Below are 20,837 nucleotides of genomic sequence, written 5' to 3'. Positions count from 1 at the left end.
GGTGAAAGAGGGTAATGAATGACTGTAGGTCTGATGCTCAATTCATTGAAAACGTGTGTCTCTGGGAGCAGGTTACACAACATTTGAAAAGTCCCCCAACATCCCTGCTACTTGGAAGGAGAGGCAGGGTTCACCAGTTCATCTCAGGACACATGTGGACAGAGAAACACACACATGCACAATTTACAGTCTTTAGTTATTGAGACGTCAACAGTGATAATTGGGCCGCTTCTTTCCAAATAAGCATAAGTTCACAAAGCTCCGCCCCTTTTGATGCAAAATAGAGGATTATATTTTTAATTATATGTGTTAAATTTACATTTTTACAGAATTACTATAAGTCAAATAATCATTTAATATTAAATTGTACAAATTTATATTAATTTTCTATCAATATATTTCAATCATATTTTTGTTATAAAAAGGGGGTGTGGCCACTGATAAGATTTGCAAGTAGCTCATGTATCTCAACAAGCCCAAAAATCCAATACAAATATTAAACCTCACATTTACCAAGATCTGACCAATATCCAACAACAACAAAAAATCATTCACACCAGCCTCAAGAATTTGAATCTGCAGCTCAGTCATCTTGAAAATTAGTCACTAAAATACCATTTAAAAATGCTGTATAAAAATATACTTTATAAAAATAACATTCATATGAAAACGATACACTGTATCAACTCTAAGTGACACATCCTGAGTTAAAAAGCTTCTCTCAGGCTGTCCGCTAACATTATATAGTAAACGTGGACAACACTTTTGACAGGTCTTTTGCTTTATTACACGTCCATCCTCTTTGTTGTTACCTGGTGCCTGACTAATAAAGCTCTTTCCACTGGCTTCCATCACAGACTGGGACGGAATAAATGCAGTGGAAGGCTATAGGTTTGGGGTTTATTGCTTAGTTCGACTGGCCAAGACATCCGGGTGGACACGGGACTGTGGTTTTATAAGGTGTTTTTCTGTCGAACTGTTCGGTTGAATTCGATAACCGAACCGTAATCAGATCATTCTCGCGCACTACCCACGGCCCCGCGCCGCAGGCTCGTGCACCCGCGCGTTGTAGTATTTGTAGCAACGTGCGCGTCCCCGTGGCTCAGTGGCGGACGGGGATCCAGGACTTCCACTTGTCGGTTTCACTCCCCCGCAACCAAATTCAGTGCAAACCCCCGGGAGGCCACAATGTCCAAGCTGGATCAAGTCCTCGTCCTCGACCCGCAGTCGGACCTCCGGTTTAAAGGTGAGTCCGTGTGAATGTGCTGACGGAGCAAGTGTCGTAGCGATGTCACACTCGCCGCTAGCAGCTAGCATCCACCGCCATTTTAAGTCAGACCGGGCCGCTGCATCCCCGCGCTGGAGTGACGTGGAGAGCCGGCGTGGCGTGGCGCCTGCCGCCTTCCCGGCTCACACACGACTCCCGACTGAACTGACCAAGGCGTCCGAAGGATTGACACCCATTTCAGTTTGCGTTTCCTGCTGACACCTTTCTCCAGCGACGCTGCAGGCAGTAATAGGAGCCGGGCTGCTATGCTAATAAGGCTAGCTGCAGCAAACTGTTGTTATTTGAGCCGATTCTGAAGCGTAAATTCCAAACTGCCTCAATGACTGGAGTCGTACTGCGATCCAGGTTTGGTCTAGGTCCCTGTCAATCCTTGAGAATGACAGCTGGAATCCTAAACTTCTCCAACGAACCATGACAGGCACCAGGTTTGCATGGCAACCTGTTCTTTGAGCATGTTTTGTCTCATTGTTTGACGTTCGGATTCACTTGTATACATTGTTCCCCCGGAGGAATCCGTACCGTAGTTTACAACTGTTGCTTGTCTGACATGGACAACAAACAATAGCGATGTGTCAATAAGCAGTTGGCCAACCTCGAAGTTTGTCAGTTCAACTTGAAGAGCAACTCTCTTATTTGCTATTGAATTGCTTTCAAAGGCACTCGCTTTGTGTATATATATATATATATATATATATATATATATATATATATATATATATATATATATATATATATATATATATGTATATGTGTGTGTATTTTATTGCAGAACTTTATTAGAAGGAATGTACCGATCCACATTCTTCCGATCCTGATACTGGAATTTCATTAAATCCACCAAAACCGATATTAATCTGAGCTCAGTTTGCTTTGTGCATTTGAAAATATGACTCAGTATAAGACCAGATGAGGAAGTTGGTAAAACAAGAAACGGGTAAAATATTATCCTGAAAACAAGTTTACGATTCTAAACGTTTGCCATTGACATTTAATGTTTATCGTAGCCCTGATCGATTTGTGTATTAAGATAATAGAACGTAACGTGCTACCATCTCATTTGATCTGCAAAATGACATGCATTTGCTCTTGAAACATTCATAAACGGATTGTCTTGCAGTCCAACAACAGGTCTTTGACTGATTTAAGGAGGTGAAAATGTCGCTGTTTGTTTACATGCTTGGGAGCCTCACTTGACCGTCTCGGTCTTGCTCTCCTTCACGGGCCGCCATCGAACACAGTGCTCAGTGTTAACACTTCGGGTTCCAACTAACATATATCATAAATATCACATCTTCCAGGGCTGAAGTTATTCCACAAGGTGGACATGTTTGTAAGGAGAGTTTTCGCTCCGCTTCTGCCAAATGCTCGTGCACCAAACAGCTGCAAACTGCTGAATGGATTTCCCTAATAGAGGAACCATGTTTATTGAAAAAAATATAGTTATTAATTTTTAGTTATTAATTACTTACGGTGTCCATTGTTGCACACGTAATTCAATGAAAGGTTTTGCAAATATCTTTCTTTCAGTGCATAAAATTTCCTTTATAAATTGTTGTGAATGTCAATCAAACTTTTTTACAGTAAACTGACAGTAGAAACTATGGCTGTGTGATTATGGCAAAAATGTAAACCACGGTTAAATAGTCTTCCTGGTTATACTAAGACACACGCTTATACTAATCTAGACTAAAAACAGTATTTAATGAATAGTAGTAAATAGTTGCAATGAGTATTATTTCTTTAGAAATACACAAAGCTGTCGATGTGCAATAACATAGGTACTAGAACACCTCTGTCAGTAAATTTGGGGGCTAATATCTTTCAACCTGATTCATATCGGACAGGATTTGTTTGTTAGATTTGTGTCTCCGGTGGGTGAATGACATGACATGAAATGAAATGAGTCTGATTTTGTCGACTGTGAACTCAAAAGCTAAATGTATTGACGTTGGAGTCGTGTTTCACTACACGTTGACACCGGAGCTGAAAATTCCCTTGATGTTGGAATTTTCCTGGTGTCGGGGGTGAGACCCCAGCATAGGGGGCCCCTATGCTACAGCTCTAAATGTTTAAACAGTTTGTTGGTTGTATAGTGCAAATGCTGTTTCTTTCCCTGTGGCATTGATACTGATAATTTATTTTTATTCTGTGAACTTGGCATTAGGGGTTTTTGATGCCAAAATATATTATTGAAGGATGTCGGAATTCTCTGATTGTAACCGAGTATGAAAGTCTTGTTTTTTTTTTTTTTATATATAAAGTATAATGAACTAAAATTATTTTGATAAATTATTCTATAATTTATGTACTTTTTTCATAAAGCTCACAGATACATATGAACATCATATTCAAATGCTTTTGTATTTTAACAAGTGGCCATTCGTCTCTGAAAATTGAGTGCTAAATCGGTTAATGCAGATCTTACGAGCATATCATGCTGCTAATTTTAGTATTGTCAACAAGCAAAGGAGTTTCCACTAAATCCTTGCAGAAGCATGCAGTGTTTCTCACGGCTTACGAGGCTCCTGGCATTATGTCGGGACAGAGCAGCTTTTCTATTGTTCCTCGCAGAGCTAGCGTCTTTGTCTCTCCCGCCTTGACAGGCCGATTGTCAGTAAGGTATGAGTGGAGACTAGTTGTAGCTCAGACGTGGCAGGAATGTGGTAAAGGTCACCAGATAAAATACCAGACACAGGTAACATATGGTTCTCTTAAAGCATTTGTTCAACTGTTAATCCCCGGAATTTTTGGAAAATATTTTATCTTGTGCCACAACAACTAAGCTTAGCGAGCTCTCAACAATATATACAACTTCATCTTGCTCTTTGTCATGCGTCTTGATGGCTCTGTTGCTCTGAACTGGACTTGACTGGCGCATACATGGACCAAACTGAACACGAAAGTCTATCAGATTCTTTGCGAAGTGCAAGTTTCAGTAGCTCTTACATGTGGCTGGAAGGTTGACCTTTGCTCCCCACATGCTTCAGTCTTCATGATACTATATCATAGTTCCACTTTTTACCTGACTTTGATCTGCTTTTATGACATAGTGGCTCCAGATGAGCAGAAACCCTCTGCGGGAGCTTCAGTTTGGCTGTGTGAGGGCGGCGTGGTTGGGGAGCGCTGCCACCTCGGCATCTGTAGTTTCAGGCAGTTCTGGGTTGTTTCTGTGCGGAGATTGTTTGGTCTCACTGTGCTTCTGTGGGTTTCCGCCCAAAAACATACAGAGGTTAATTTAGTGGCCTTAAATAGTCCACAGGAGCGAAGGTGTTTGTCGGTGTGAGCCCTGTCTCTGCCCAAGTACCCGGGATGGATTCTAGTATCTGTGACCCCCACAAAAGTACAGAAGCAATTGGTGAAGCCACAATTGTGTCACCTGTATGTGAGCACTCTGTGAGCCGCTGCGTGTCACAGCCTTTGCCTGGAGAGGAACCGGTAGAGCAGAACACGGTTAGTGAATCTGTTACCATAATATGCCGATAAAGGTGATGAGAAGTTGTTCACAGGAATAAAACTCAAGGACTCTTTAGCTGTGATAGTATAGTACCTCCAGGTTTGAAAACATGTTGACTCGGCACAAGCCAAACTCGCTCTTATTATTGTCATTTTTAAATTAAAAACTACCATCCGGTGGCAGCCAAGATGGCCCTGGAAAACTGCTGCTCCAGCACCGTCTCAGCGACTGAGCTAAATCGGTCAGCACGTAACAAAAGCTGGTTTTCTTTAGAACCTCTGCTGGGATTCCTTCACAGAGCCGGAGAGGGCAGCCCATCTTTTCCTCTGTGGGTATTTTTAGCCGCGGCCCGGCCCGGGGGGGATCCAAACTCCACATACATGCGCCGAGATGAGAGATGGTACTTGAGCAAAGGTGGCATGTTGGAGTTGGGAAAGTGATGCGTGCGTGGGTGTCGCACTGGTGCTGTGGATCGCTTCTGCACTCGCATCATCCGTGTTCATCTAGTTGGCTATTGTTTCAGCTTAGAAGAAAGTAGGACATTTAAAATGTGCAAGGAATGGGCGACTGGAGTTGGTGCTCAGCTTTTAAGGTCTAAAGCTGCAGAAAATAGCTTGTTATCTGAAAATGTTGGCTCAGAATGTGTTTCTGTGTATGACTTGATGGTAATTGTGACAAACCTACGATCCCGACTGAGTATTTATTTTAGTTCCGGTCTGTTCTGTGGGTATTGTTCCAGGGCAGCTCACATGCTTTCAACCTTCCCAGATGAACCAAACGCAATTGACCAATTTTGTTTCGACTTCACTCTCCTGGGTTAAGAACCTTCATTTGGTATGAAGTGGCCAGTGACCAGTTGTATTGATGGAACACAGTAATGCCTTTGCACATTTTCAGAACAATGACTGTTAAGCTCTTGCTGTGAGCATTTTCACGAGTTGATGATTCATACAGTTTATCAGCTGTTTAGTGTGAATAGTGTCCAAATGCAATAAAATGAACTGTATAATTGTAATGTACCATCTAAACTAGTGCTGTTTCCATCCTGACCTTCTCCTGCGTTTGAGACTCAATTAGTTGTTTTGTTTATTTAAAGATGCCATGGACACACAGTCTTCTTCATGAAAACAACAACAAAGGCATTTGATTTGGTGTGTCAATGACGCAGTTGATCTCAGTTGCACTCTCCATTTTTGTCTGGAAAAACTTTCACATTCACATGAGATTGTTCACTCTTAAGACAATAATTACAGCGTGAAATGACAGAATAAAAATGGACCGAAAGGATCACAATGGCTGCAGCTTCTACTGACGGACTCTCACAAAGGCACATTTGAAGATCCTTCATGGTGATTACAGACACAAAGCAGTCATGGTAACAAAACACTGTCTTATCAAGGCTCAAATCCAACTTGACTTCACGTGGAAAACGCTCCCAATTGGCTGTATCACATCAAGTTTGTGCTTGACAAGTAAACAAACTCAATTTTGAAGAACATGTTTTTATTCTTACATGGGGAGGTTGGACCCTGCTGTCCTCGGCTGTTGCCTTGGTCATCGGAAAAAGCCAAACTGATGATTTCATTTCTTTTGTACCACGTACCGTTTGAACTGGAATGTAAGAAATAGTATGTATTGTAATTTATTTAATAAAGCACCAACTCAGTTGTGTTGTGACTTAAACATCCAAGGTCCAGTTCTATTATCGTATCGTTCTAATAAAAAGGGAGTGTTGCCGTCCCTCATGTGTTAGGGTCTACAGTACTAGTTTAGGTATTTCAGAGAGTACTTGAGGGACTTACAGTAACTTTGCCAGTCTTCCTCGGTCACATAGGAGAAAACCACATAGCAGTTTGAAGTCCAAACTAGGGACGCGCTCAGGTGCTTTTTACTTCCTTATGTTGTTCTATTTTTGACAAATTAAACAGGGTAAGCTAGATTTGAGCCAGTTGGGGATGTTGGCCTCTCTAACCAGTTTAAAGTTGTGGTGTGTTCACAATTCGATTATCTGCCCAAATCAACACATTAGAGGCGTAATTATTCCATGGTGTTGAAATGTGCACACAGTGTTATCAGGGTGGCTTTACAAGTCATGTTGGAATGTATGTATGTGTGTGTAAGAGACACACCTGTGTGGACTAACAGCCCACTCTTCACTGCAACCGCACACTGGCTGTAGCTTTGTGAGCCACTGGTCACGCACTGCGTCTTATCTCCTCAGTGCTGGGTGTAAAGGCTGAATACTAGCTTTGTTTTGTAACATTCAAAGTTCTTACCAGGCTTAACATGTGGAAAGTGACGCTTGAACTGCTGCAGAAACTTTCAAGTTTCTCCAGGGTGTCGATGAACAGGCCCATTGAAATTGAGTGAACACACTGTTGTTTAGAGTTCGTCTGATGCCTTGGGAATCAGTCAGACCTGTCACTCTGAGTCCCGACTGCACAACTGTACGCTCTGTCACGGGGTGTCCTTTTCCACAGTAGCAGTTGAATGTGATTGAATTTGGGCTGGCCAACGTTTCCATCAGGACATGCAGATCAAAGGCTGTTAACCCTGGTTAGGAGGTTTAATTCAAAGCCACCTGTGTCACAAGATGTGCGACGGAATATTGATCCGCTTCTCTGGTCATCAACCTGTGCTTGGAGGGACCTTTAGTCCCTGCCATTAACTAAGGGGAATAAGACCCAAGTAACTGAACGATATTTGTAAACTAAACAGTTGAGGTAGATTCTTATTCATGTGAATATAAGTGCATACTGCGATGGAAGACCTTACTTGGTTTCACCAGTTCTTCTGATTGTTTTCAGTGAGTGGCTCAGCTAAAACAGTTGTCCAATGCTTATCGCCTGCTAGTCGTGACATAATCTGTCACTTACTCACAGCTTCCCTCCACCCCCCCTTTCTTTTTTACTCACTAAGGGTGCGTCCAGGCAAAGTTGCAGAACAGCTAGTACGCTTGAGTCCTGCTGGACAAACACAGAAAAGGAACATTGAATGACAGCTAGATTTGATCCCAAATCATTGTGTTAAACATGGGCTGTGTTTTATACTTCATATTTCAAAAGGTTTCGTTTTGGATCACATATATTTCATTTCGATTTTCCATGCCCATTTATTTGATGTTACAGGTTTGCTAAGAAATGTGGTGGAAACCAGTCCTGTGTCTTTGTTGAATTCATCTTGTATCTCATTGGTTGTCTCCAAACATGAGCCTCTGATCTACTCACGCTGGTCATCGTAGAAAAGCCTGTTGATTTCAACTGGTCTCAACAGGATTTAAACCTCTGAGCTGCTCTCATTTGTTTCTTGAAAAGTAGCACTGTGCGGGACTTACAGTGAGTTATTAAACTATTGAGACAGTAATATATATATGTATATATATATATAGTAGTATAAGCTCATACTGAAGTGCACTTCCACATTTTGTCCTTTCAGGTCCCTTCACAGATGTCGTCACCACCAACCTCAAATTGAAGAACCCCTCCGACAAAAGAGTTTGCTTTAAAGTCAAGACAACGGCGCCTCGCAGATATTGTGTACGACCAAACAGTGGCGTCATTGACGCAGGGGCAGCTGTCAACATTTCTGGTACGTTTTCTCCATTCCCCTGCCGGCGTCTCACTCTTATCCAAACAGTCTATTTGCTAATTTAGATGCTTGAACTTGAAATGTCATTTGCTGTATTGAATAATTGTGAATGATGCTGTTTGGAAGGAGTCACTGCGGCTGTTCATGGCTCACATCAGTAAATCTGTCACCAGGTACTTCCCTGTCAAGTTTGTCAGCCATGAAAACAAATCATCACAAACAGCACAGTCCTTGTTTTAGCTGCCACTTCTGATACAAGAGCATGATCTTTAATATTAAAGCTTTCACGTCTCATCTTGCCACATAATGGATTTAGCTGCAAAACAAAACATTTACTCACATGATGCTCACATTCTGTCTTGTGATGCACAGCGGAGGCTCTGACTCAGATCGTACACAGTTGCTCTTAAATCGTGTGTAGGGAGAGTGTTGGTCACGTGACAACAGGGATGTCCTCACTGGAACATTTGTAGCTGACCAGAAGAGCACACTAGGTGCTGCTCAGCTGAGTTGTCCGTGCAGGATATCACTTCACCTGCTCACCATGTGGCAGCGTCCCACTTGAAAGCTGCAGTCGGGTTGTTTCAGAAGGATCTTGTAAACCAAGAGAGTCCAGGGAGCCCCTGCTTTAAGAGGATCCTTGAGAAGGATTACAAATTAATTTATAATCTATCTATGTATTTTTTTGTTCATTTAGTTTTCTCACACAAACCAGTTCATGTTACATGGAGTTTTGTTGTGTGCCATCAATGCGTCTTTTTTTGGAAAGGCCCACTGAGTAGAGTGCTTTATTGACAGTAGAGTCCACTGGGACATTATTCCATCACTCATGCAATTTGTATATTGCGGTGTCAACAGGCAGCACATTGAATTATTTGTACAGATGTGTGAGGACTTTTTGTGTTTTGGTGATAGTTCCAGGTGCCAGTGAAGCAGGAGCTACATCAGGCTTCATGTTTGCCAGTTCAATTGCAGCTCACCTTCTTTATTCATACAGAGTTAATTTTGAGCTGACTGCAGTGAAATCCCAGTTGATGACTCGACCACATGAAAAACTTTCCCCCACTGAATCAACTGTTGCTGGGATTGTGTGATTGAATTAGTTGTAGCTGTAATTTTCCATGAAATGCTCCATATTTTGTGAGAGAGACCGGCGTGCGTGTGCAGTTTGATTTGTCAGTGACGGGCTCCTCTTATTCCGCAGTAATGCTTCAACCCTTCGACTATGACCCCAATGAAAAGAGTAAACACAAATTCATGGTGCAGACCATCTTCGCCCCTCCAAACGTTTCTGACATGGATTCATTGGTGAGTGACTTCTCCTTGTCCTGTGACCATATAAGGTGTTTTGGTCTGAAAATAGAAACGTCTGTCTCATTTCTGCCCAATAACAGTTTTACGATAAATTCCCTGGACTATTTTCTGTTTTAAACCTCAGTAGGTTCTGAGGCGGAAACAGGAACCGCTGAGTTAAGTTCTAACGGACATGTTATGTTACTTGCACTTAAACCACCCTGCTCCTAACTGACAGTAGCTATAGATTTCCCTGACCCTTCGTGGTAAAATAGGAAAATATCATGATTAATCTTCACTAAATAATGTTAAGGTTCATTTAGCCCAGAATAAAATGTTATTATAGTTTTATTTACAATATGCTTTTTGCTCATCGGTGTGGCAGCAGGGAATCTGATGTTCACCATCGCAAACTCAATTTGGGCTCAAATTGAATTTGAGCAGGTCATGGTCCAAACATTGAAGTAGTTTCTGTACATTACCACTTAGTCTGGACTGCGTTCTAGAGACTGCGCTTTGGACATGGAAAAAAATACAAATACGCACACTAGAGGGCAGCACAGGACAAAAGCTTCTCAACTATGAGGTGGCGTCCAAGGTGGACTGCAACCCGAAAATGAAGTGTTTTCATTTTATGTTATTTTTCTGTTGCATCTAATCTGTTCATTGTTTTGTGCTGCTGCGACTTCTAGAGAATTTTAATGTGTTTTAGCTTTTCCATTGTCATGGATGATTCAACTCACACGGTAGATTTATGATGCATGTTATTTTTTCTCCCATCTTCAATGCCTTTAAATCAATATGTTGAGGAGTATATCAAAATGAATCAAGCTCATTTGTGGAAACAGGTTGGATTTGCTCAACATTTTTATTGATCAATGTAATATCTTATTAAGGTCTTATTTGCCATCTCATTTCATTTTTTTCCTCATCAGTGTGGTGGCAGGAGCTCGCCATCATCATGGAGAAATCTGGTGTTTACCATCCCAAGTTTTTCTTCTCAAATTGAATTTGATTTTTTCAATTTTCAGAAGTGGGTTGATGAGCAGGTCACGATCCACACATGGAAGTAGTTTCTCTGCCTCTTAGCCTGGAGCCCCCACCTCACACCACCCTCGGATCACGCTAGTTTAAAACTGCCAGTGCCCACTAGAGGGCAGCAGAGGCTCAAAAGTTGGTCACCCCAGTCTGGCTTCTTCTCGAGGCTTGAACATCAGGAGACAAACTGTGCTGCTATGAGGCTGTGTTTTTAACAGTTCTGTGTGTTTATATCCGTGTGTGTTACCCTCCTGTGTGGTGTTGATTATAACCACGCTGTCCTCCCTCCAGTGGAAAGATGCAAAACCGGACGACCTTATGGACTCTAAGCTGAGATGTGTCTTTGAGCTGCCTTCTGAGAACGATAAAGTGGTGAGAATCTCTGCTGTATTATCAAGTGTTTTCATGACATGTCCAGAGGATGTTGACTGATGGGTGGTTGAACATTTGTGGACGACCCTAGAAGAAGATGCTCTGTAGCCGCAGCGGCAAGATATTTGAAGCCAACGTTGGCATGAGTTCATCTTTCCCTGAGTACCTCTTACCCGGGGTCAGGGGTGTCCAGTGTTGAAGGTTCACCCTCCCGTCTCGCCACAAGTCCCCAGTTGTTGTTAAACCTCCCTGTCGCGCTCCAGAATGACGCCGAGGTGATCAAAGCGGCCCCTGCCACCAACTCCGTGAAGGCCGACCCGTCCGCCGCCTCGGTGCCTGCCAACGCCTCCGGCGACGACGCCGAGCTGAAGAAGGCGCTGGAGAAGTGCAAGCGGCTGCAGTCGGAGTTGAACAAGATGGCGGACGAGAACCGGCAACTAAAGGTTGGAGCGGAACCATTTCAACTTGTGTGTGTGCGCTGAGCACTTTACTGCGCTTATGAAGAGGGAGCCCTGTTCCTGCAGTGGAGGTCTCACCCATGCTCTGCTCAGCAACAGTAGCAGCAGCAGGCACCGTCTGAATCTGCTCTCAGGAAGGACGAGTGAGCAAATCCTCAGGATAGAACTGGTCTCCTGGCCACCGTAACTCAGCAGGAAGTAGTGACGGGCTGATGAAGCTTCACGAAGCCTCATTTCCTGGCTCCATTAGCATTAGGCTGTCTGCTCTCTGACCTCATCATTGTTAAACCAAGACACTTCCGAATGGACCCAGAGAACGAGGCTTCATGAAGCTTCATGAGGGACAGTTTCACAAAGTTCTGTGACGCGGGGCTAAGCCGCCTCTCTCCTCTCCTGCAGGACGACGGGCTGAGAATGAGAAAGATGCCTCGCTCGGACCACATGACATCAAACTCCTCCAGCTTCCTGGGCCGGGAAGCAGGCTCCTCCCTACCGTCTCTCCTCGTCGTCATAGCAGCCATCTTTATCGGATTCTTCCTAGGGAAGTTCATCTTGTAGACTGGAAGCTGCATGCCCGCTGTATCCCTCACTCCGGATTTTAAAAAAAAGAAAAGAGGCCTGGAAAACAAGTCTTTCTGTTGCCATATCATTGGTAGCGTGGCCTGCGGTGAACACATCTGTACAGCATCATTCGAGGGCATCGCCTTTTTACTATGTCACACGGTTAGTCCACACAGAATCCACCAGGAAAGGCCACTTTCCAAAAGTGATCGCTCCCTTTTTGTTTCTGTCGGCCGGATCAAACGGTTCAGTGTCGGTCACCATGGAAGACGCACCTGGAGAGAGAGGCAGGTGGCGCTCTCGCCCCCTCTCTCTCTCTCTCTCTCTCTCTCTCTCTGATTTTAGTTCAAAGGAATGTTTGGTGTCTTGTAAATTGTTGTTTTAAATCCTTTTAAACCAAGAAGGAGAACTTCCACCGACAGAACTGGCTCCTCTCCGCCGGATTGCCTCTGACGCCACTTTATTTCTACTTCTCGTCTCGGAATGTTTCAGTCCAGCTTTGGGGATTTAGGTGCCTCCTCCTTGTACAATTGTCCCTCTTCCGTTCCCCGACGACACCACGCAGACTTTATAATATTAATATAATAATTATACAAATCTTATATTCCAAATATTGACTGAAATAAATGGTCTCCATTCTTAAAACCCTGTTCCATGGTAATAAGCGTTGAAAAATAAAAATGAAAAAAAGTCTGGTTCCGCTGCTGCTCTGTGTGTTTGTGACGAAGAGTGACGCCGCCTGGATCGGAGCTTCGTATTCACATCATCCAAACACTCCCCGCGAAACTTGTGTGTTGATCCGAGATTGAACCCCAGATAGCCAAGTGGTCTGAAAGTCAGTCACCATGGCAACTGATGCACAAGTCCTTACTGTCATGGAACATGTTCCTGGTCCCAGCAATTGACTTGGAGGCTTTTGCTTTTATCTAAAATGTTCTTCCAAGTTCAGTCCAACTTTCCATCACTTGCTTTTTAGCCCTCTATTTTTGTGGTCATGATCCCATCACTTCCTGTTCGGCTTGGCTACGAATCATCTCTCACTTCGCCCCTTCTGCTCTTCCTCGAGTCAGGTCTTCTGATGCTCGCTCCTTTGTGGACTTTTAACCAACAATATTCTGACTGTGAAGGTCCTCGGTGTCTGTTAGTCTGTAGTTAGTAGTCTATATATGTTCTTCCATCAGCTCTGAGCTAATTCCAGAACGCTCCCCGGCACCCGACATTTGCTCCTCGGTGAGTAACCATGGGTTTGTCCTTGACGCAGACTTGTGCGTCCCTCTGATGCCCCGCCTGGCCTCGTGCCTAACCCCATTCAGTGACCTCACCAACTGTGGAGCGCCTGATGTCAACATTTCTGACGGTGTTCCTGGCACGCTGGATTCTCACAGCAGTTTCCCGTCATCCAATCCAAACCAGAGCCGAGATCCCGTCCAACTCCGGAACAGATTGAATATTCTGCTCACTTGACCTGAGAATGGTGGAACAAGAGTTGATGCTTGAATCACGACAGTATAAACTCTCTCCTTGGGAAAGGCCGCGTAACCTTTCGTGTGCTCCAGCGAGTCGGACGTTGTGACTCACGAGGCCCGGTCTGTGTCGACGTCCAACTTGAAGTTAGCGAAATGTTTCCTTCTCAAAAAAAAAAGTATTACCCCCTATTATTTTATTAAAAGTAATCTGAACATGGGAAACTGAGCCGGGAATGTCTCCTTGGCCTCCGCAGAGGCTGTGCAGAGAAAACAAAACATCCGTCTGAACTAACTGGAGTGAACATCAGGCAGGCGAACAAACGAGTGGATGAAAAGATTCAAATCCAAAGCATCCGGAAATGACGTCCTTTAAACAGGAAGTGTGTCTTCTGCCACTGTCTGTTTAGTAAAAAAGATGAAACTTAAATAGTCTTTGGTAAATCTTTAATACAAAAAGTATTGTAGCAAAGTCTTCACACTTTCACGACGAACAATGGTTTGTTTGAGACAGACTTGCTGAACTGGAGGAGCTGTTTGTAATGATGCGTCCGACCCGTGGGGCGGTGTTGATGGAGAGAACCATCCACCAGTCGGATCTTGTTGCTGCGCTACGTTTAAGTGAGACCTTCTGCTGCAGCCTTTCCATGGCGTGAAGAGTCCCAACATCCTCAGGAAGTGAATCCCAACAAAGTGCAGTGTCTGTGGTGCAGTCGAGTCTTGGGAGTGAGTTGGGAACTTCTGGGCTTCCTCAACAGGTTTACACTCTCTTCTAGTTTTGCCAGCAGAGGAGAAGAGCCACGAGAAGCGCCGCCAGAGTTGATGTGACGTGTTGCCCGCCGCAGCGGTTGTGTGTCCAGAGCTGGCGCCCCCCTCTGGAGGTGTGGTCCGGTGACCGGCTGCTGGTGGAACACTGGACCAGCGGCATCTGGTAGGACGTGGCCCGCTTCTCAGGTGTGTCCGGGCTGGAGCCGTCGCTCGGGCGCTGGCCGTTGTAGAGCAGGTAGCGTCCGTGAGCGTCCTGCTCCATGCGGAAGAGCTCGTACTCCGTGTGGGGGAGTCGGATCCCCAGCGCCACGCAGCCGTGGGTCACCGTCACGTCCTGCTCCACGCCCACCTGCCACGACCTCTCCGCGCCGCACTCGTTCCCGTTGAAGACGTTGAGGAGGGACGTGGTCGCCAAGTCCATCGGCGTCACCGTCATGTGGTTCACTGTGGGAGAGGAGAGCGGGTCAAACCTGGACCGCGAGGGCCTCATGGCTACGCTGCAGAGAGTCACCTTTGAAGACGAACTCGGTCCCGCCCATGACCCGGGTGGAGAGCAGGCCGCGGCTGTAGCGCCCGCGCGCGTACAGGGTGAAGGTGGGGTGCTTGCAGACCGGGTCCGAGTAGTGGTAGTAGTGGCCCTCCCAGGTGCGGTTGTTGTCGTGAAAGATGAAGTGTCGGGTGAGGAAGAGGACCTCCGGCCGCACCTCGCAGCGCTGACTCACCCACTGACCGGAGAGGGCGACGGCGAGGTCGGCGCGTGGCGGCAGGACGGGCGGGTGGAGCTCGTCCGAGCGGGAGACGATGCGGCAGGCCATGCAGCCGTGCTCGTGGTTCTGGAGGGAGAGGACGGACGTCATTGCCCAGCCTGAGACTCTCATTTCAGTTCAGCACTCATGCACTCAAGACACCAACTCCACTGGCCTGAGATGTTCCCAGCATGAGAAGGTCATTGGGTCGAAGCCCTTTTTAACTCAACGTATTGGTTCGACCAAATGGCGCGAGATGCTGGGGATGATGTGTCGACACAAAAATCGACGCGCACTAAGTCCTCCGCACTCGACCCCGTGTTCCCATCATGTGCCAGAAGGTGGCGCCACACGTTGGATTCAGCCGCGCCGCATCACCTCCTCAGCCCAGGAGACCGTCTGGGAGGGTTCGCTTCTGGAGGCAGGTTTTCTTCCTCCCTCATCACATCCGCAGCTGCTGTGATTTTTAATATCAGCTGGAGATGAGTGATTTACAAACTTCAGTCCCTCTGAGGAGGAAGTCACCTTCCGGGTCTGTGTCGGGGCAAAGGTGTATGTCTTCCCCCCAAATTTATCTCACTGTTTCTGCCTCATAAAAGCTAATTGTCAACCTTGACACGCTCGGTAGAAAATCCACAATCTCACTCAGAACCACTGAGACGGAACCGGCCAACAACAACTGGAGTCGCCATGTGGGACCCACAGTCCTCTGAAAACAATTCTCCTCTTCTGAGTCGAAAACAACACGTCACCGATCCACCCTGAAACCACAAATGAACGCCGGCACCGGCCCGTCCTCCAGGACCGGAGTCACTCTCGTTTGAGATTAATGGATCGGGACCGTCACCATGGCAATAAAAAGTCGACTGTGTAGGAGTTAAGTGTTTTCACAGAAAATATGACTGGCTTTACTGGGGCTCCTGGCCCGGTGACCAGCCCGGGGCGACCCAAACTATGAAGTCAGACGCTCAGAACCAGAAGATCCTGGAGCCAGAGTACCGAACCGCCAAGTCTGGAAAACCAACACAGCAACGCCGCCGCAGTCGTGGGGATTTTTGGGGGTCAAAGTTTGTCGATGTGGAATGTAAATAAGGCCACTGTGTCAGTCGGAGGACGCAGTGTCAGCACTTTCCTGCCACACTGTGGTCACATGGTCGGAGACATGAGCTCTGCTCCAAGGTTCCTGGTCACGGTCGGTTAGCGTGTGAAGCGGGATCTGACCTGGGTGCTCTGCAGGGCGGTCTGGTAGCTGGAGGGCTTGTAGTAGAGCCTCTGGGCCGCCTGAGTGTGGATGTCTCCCAGGAACAGCTCCTCCACCAAGTGGTGCTGCGCGTACTGCCGCTCCACGCGCAGCAGCTGCAGCTCGTGCAGGGCGAAGTGCAGCTCCCTGGAGCAGTCCTGGCCGCTCTCCTCGCTCCAGAGCTGGTAGACCACCCCCGGCTCCCAGCCGCCGCCGGCCGCCCCCCGGCAGCTGCGGTTCAGCCTCTGGCTCAGCTCTTTGGCCACGCTGGCGGTGTGAGGCGCCATCTGCAGGCGCTGCAGGACGTACTCAGCCTCGGTGCCGCCCCGGGTGATCCAGGAGGCCTGGCGGAGGCGGAGCCGGCCGCGGGCCGCCAGCGTGTAGCTGGGCCTGGTGCAGTGGTTGTCCTCGTAGAAGAACTGGTGAGCCAGGAAGGTGTTGTTGGCGTAGAAGCGGTAGGAGCGGGTCAGGAACTCCGGGCCGGGTCTCACCTCACAACTGGAACACAGCAATGAGAAACCTGTCAGCAGGACGTGACTCGTTAACCTGAACCATTGATGGGTCTGTCGCGCACAACCTAGCATCATGGCGCGCTGCTAAACCCAGCCAATCCAAGAGCAGAGTTTTCAGCTTCTTCTTGTTTAACTAGCCAGTCAAAAGTGGAGTTTGAGAGGGGTGAGGAACTCACCTGGCGGAGACCCAGTGGCCCTCCACGTTGGGAGGCATCTGCACCGTGATCCGGGTTCCATTGTGGAGATGCTTCAGCATGCGGTGGCACTGCGAGTCCTTCACCAACCAGCCAAAAGCTTCCGTCGGGCCATCCACAGTCCAAGCCTCTGCCCACCAGCCTGGGGGGCACATGGACACGGTCACAGAGGTCCAGCAGGTCACCTACTGCTGAGTCAGCAAGGTCTATACGACAGGATCAGAACCAGTGGGCGGTTCGAGCCGATTCATCACGTGTCTTCTAGATCACCAAGCAAAGCTTCCCTGCTTTTTTAAGGTTCACTTTCACTTTCCGCTGCTGCGTTCCTGTTCGCTCACATTGAACAAGTGAGTCTGTGAAGCGCAAATGTGGCCACAACATGAACTGAGACGAGTCCAACATCACTCCATAAAAATGCAGATGAAACACACAAGTACGTTCTGCAGCACCACTGGACCACAGCTGCTCTCACTGAGCTGCTCCAGAACCACAATCTCATTGTCTCCGCCACCCTCCGAACACGCAACCTGTCAGCCCAGTTTGAAGGGCGTCAGGCTTTCATCAGGGATCGAACCGGTGTCCTCGGGTGAGATCGCAGGCTGGGACGCGGCAGGCGCTTCTGTTCTCAGCAAATCGTGCCAGAGTGACGGCTCTGCAGTGTAAAGGATCTTGGGGTTTGGCTTGGATGCGCCACATGAAACAACAAAGCTCCGCAGCGCTCGCAGCTTCAGCTGGATGAAACATCGGAAATGAAAGTCTTTGCGGCTGCAGCGGAGCTTTCAGGTTCACATTCCAGGCTTGGCCGAGTCCGCGTTGTTCTGGAGATGATTGGAAGCTGCAGCGCTGGATGGCTGCCACCAACACTGGAAGCTGCGTTGTTTTGCTTCACCTGACACTGCGCTGGAAACCTCACCAGACCACAGAAAACCAGGAAACACTGCAAACACCAAACTAACCTGCCTCCTCCCTTCAGCAGCACCAACTGACAGTCGTTCACTCATTGTCATTTCCATTATGGAAAAGTGCAAAAAAGAGGGAACAGAAGAAGGTTCACTTTCACTTTCCACTTAGCTCAGCTTTGATATGGACACGCCCCTTTTGGGAGGATTCCCCCAGGAGTATCATGACATCAGTCCCGAATCCTAGTAAACTCTTCAGGTATCTGAGGTTTCTTAGTTCCAGGAGGATTACAGCATCACCATCAGGCCTGATATGGTAACTACACTGTTTTCAGAAGAGTCAAGAGTCAAGCTATTTTTAATGTCAGTGCAACATATTTCCTCCTTCCTTATTTTCCTTATTTTTTTCCGGAACGTTTCTGTTTTATATATATATATATATATATATATATATATATTATTTTTTTTTTCACTTTTCTTCCAAGCATAAACCACGACCCAGTGTAGTTAATAAATTAATAAATGAATATTTAATGTTGCTACAGTCAAATTCATGTTGTGATTCTTACTGTCAACTTTATTTTCTTCCATTTTAAAATTCAATTCTGTTTTTTTTATGTTACGGTTATTTTCGTGTTATTTATGTTGGTTTTTTTTGTCTGAAAGCCGTAACAAGTTTAATTTTTTTCAGCTTTACGTTGTGAGTTTAGAAGGTAAATAATCAGTTTCCTTTTACAAACTTTTAAAAACTTTCAATTCCAGTTCTACTTTTCCTTGACGTCATTCACGCCTATTGTGACATTATTCGAGTTTATTTGAGGAGTTTATGTTTCTTCTCCGTTAAGATTCTCACGTTTTCAGTTTCATATTTCTCTTATTTGTTGTTCACAAAAGTTTAACACCCATTTCAGAACTGTGTTTAATGAGAAACAAACCACAGAAGTCAAGTGAAGTTGCGACTCACCGAAACAAGCGAGCAGCAGCAGGCGCGCGCCAGTGTGCGCCATCAACTCCCCGATTCCACGAGCCGCTTTTACGCAGCGTCCACGCTCGTGCTCGCGGCGCGTATCCATACTGAGGAGCAGACTCTCCGGCGGGAGTCGCGCATCCTAGAGACACGCGTCCTCCCGGTTCTCTCCAGAGAAAAGAGTCGCCGGTAACGAAGGCGTTTCCACTGACCGGAGCTCGGAGCGCGTGCGCGCAGCTGCGACCGGACCGAGTCACTGCGGAGCCCGAGCGCGTCCGCGACTCCGTGGAAAGTTGAGGGGCGTGGAAAGTGGGCGGGAACCTGCGCTGTGGAGTAGGTGAGGAGCAGGTGAGTCCGGATGAGTTTGAACTCCAGGTGATGAAAAGTTCAAGGTGATTCAGAGGGCGGGGGAAGGATGAAGGTATGAACGAGTGAACGTCTGTCCGAGTCTGCCTCCCCTCTTCCCCTCCCAGGGAGTGTTGGCTCCCCTCTCTAATCCTGGGCCCCTGTGGGAGAGTGGCTCCAGCCTCCTCTGCTGGTCTCCAGGCTCTGGACCAACAACGCCCTGGTGGGATTCTAGAGGAGCCCGGCTGAGCTGTGTGGAGCAGGGAGGTGGACTGGCTCCTGTTCTGGGCTGCTGACCCCTGCCAAGCTCCCACTGACTGTGAGAGTGGAATGTTGATCTGCTGCGCTCAGGGAGTCTCCAGTCTTCTTCACCCTGGGAACCATCCTACTGGCTCTGAATCCTACTGGACATCATGGTATCACTGCGACTACTTCTGCTACTGCGACTACACTTGACCATTAGTACTGTAATATCAGTAATCAGTAATAATATATAATAATATCAGTATTTAAAACTTGTATTTTGTTCCTACTGCAAATAATACTGACCACAACAGGCTGAACTACGACTTCTCAGCCAGTTACTGCTGTTACAACTACCATGGACGTCTACTACCATGGTGGTACTGCTACAGGTACTTCAGTGATTTTGTACTGATTAGTCAACACAAGTACCGACACTAATACTAAGTAGTACAAGTGCTACCTCCATAGATCATGATACCACTGTTACATCTATTATATCTGCTGCGCTTCACAGTCCAGTATTTAGTAGTACTTTTATTGGTGACTCATAAGAACATGCTGTGCTCAAAGGCACATCAGCAACACAGTCGGGAGGGAGGGACCCTGGCTGACTGGGACGCCATCAGTGGTGGAGCTTTGGGAAACAGGTCAGTGGTTGAAACTTCTCAGATGATACACGAGAGAACATCCCGGCTCTCGTGACCCGAGTCGGGTCCAGCCTCAGAACTGACCTTTGTTTACCTCCCAGCCCGGCCACCAGACTGAAGTCCGTCCGGAACTCCAGATCCAGCTGCGAGTTGCCGATAAATCAATCCAGAGCTGGAGCGGAAACAGAGAGGGATGAAGGCGGGAGGAAGGGGGGAGTGAGGGACAGAGTTGGGGGGACTTTTTCATCTGCACTGGGTGGGCAAAACCTCCCATGAGTCTTTGTGTGGGTCGAGGATCAGGGAAACACTGGGAATCGAACCTTTAATCCAGAGTGGCCTGGTGGCAAACGTTTGGAGTGAGGAGTCAGAGCAGCGTGGGAGTCACAGTCGTGCGAGCCGGGCCACTGAAGTGGTCTGGGCCCGGAGACTGATGGATTCCCGGCCCGTTTTTTTTCCGTGAGCAAAGACAGATTTGTGGTGGGAGAGAATCCGTCCCAGATTTCTTCCTCGCCGCCGGGACACGGCGGCCTTTGATGTGGCGCGCTCGCATTGTTGTGACCGCAGTCGCAAGAGGAACCAGATGCTCCCCGGAGCGCCTCCTAGTATACACAGGGAGGAAGAAGCAGGAGGTGACGGGGCAGGACGTCGCCCCCACGTGAGCCGCAACTGCCGACGTCTGCGGAATACGCTTGTCTTGGATTCACCTTCTGAAGATGCCGCCATCTTGAGTTTGAAGAGGAGCGTTGAACATGAAGGCC

At 47.0% G+C, this 20,837-nt stretch overlaps 2 protein-coding genes across 2 annotated transcripts; one reads left to right on the top strand and one right to left on the bottom strand.

Moving 5' to 3' along the window:
- The first annotated feature begins 885 nt into the window (after nt 1-885).
- On the top strand, nt 886-12,747 carry vapal (VAMP (vesicle-associated membrane protein)-associated protein A, like). The gene is made up of 6 exons (XM_053884197.1): nt 886-1,246; nt 8,178-8,330; nt 9,535-9,638; nt 10,953-11,033; nt 11,297-11,476; nt 11,891-12,747. The coding sequence occupies exons 1-6, from the start codon at nt 1,189-1,191 to the stop codon at nt 12,047-12,049; spliced, it is 735 nt and encodes a 244-aa protein (XP_053740172.1). The 5' UTR covers nt 886-1,188; the 3' UTR covers nt 12,050-12,747.
- A 966-nt stretch (nt 12,748-13,713) lies between these two features.
- LOC128769998 (protein APCDD1-like) lies at nt 13,714-19,166 on the bottom strand. The gene is made up of 5 exons (XM_053884196.1): nt 18,839-19,166; nt 16,958-17,117; nt 16,251-16,767; nt 14,795-15,116; nt 13,714-14,727 (listed from the first exon to the last, which is right to left on the bottom strand). Exons 1-5 carry the CDS (start codon nt 18,945-18,947, stop codon nt 14,288-14,290), a joined length of 1,548 nt encoding a protein of 515 aa, XP_053740171.1. The 5' UTR covers nt 18,948-19,166; the 3' UTR covers nt 13,714-14,287.
- Nucleotides 19,167-20,837: the final 1,671 nt, after the last annotated feature.

Source organism: Synchiropus splendidus, chromosome 13 (genome assembly GCF_027744825.2).
Source record: "Synchiropus splendidus isolate RoL2022-P1 chromosome 13, RoL_Sspl_1.0, whole genome shotgun sequence".
In the NCBI taxonomy this organism is placed as follows: Eukaryota; Metazoa; Chordata; class Actinopteri; order Syngnathiformes; family Callionymidae; genus Synchiropus; species Synchiropus splendidus.
Note: the sequence above shows the minus strand (reverse complement) of the source record. Positions and strands in the feature narration are given on the sequence as shown.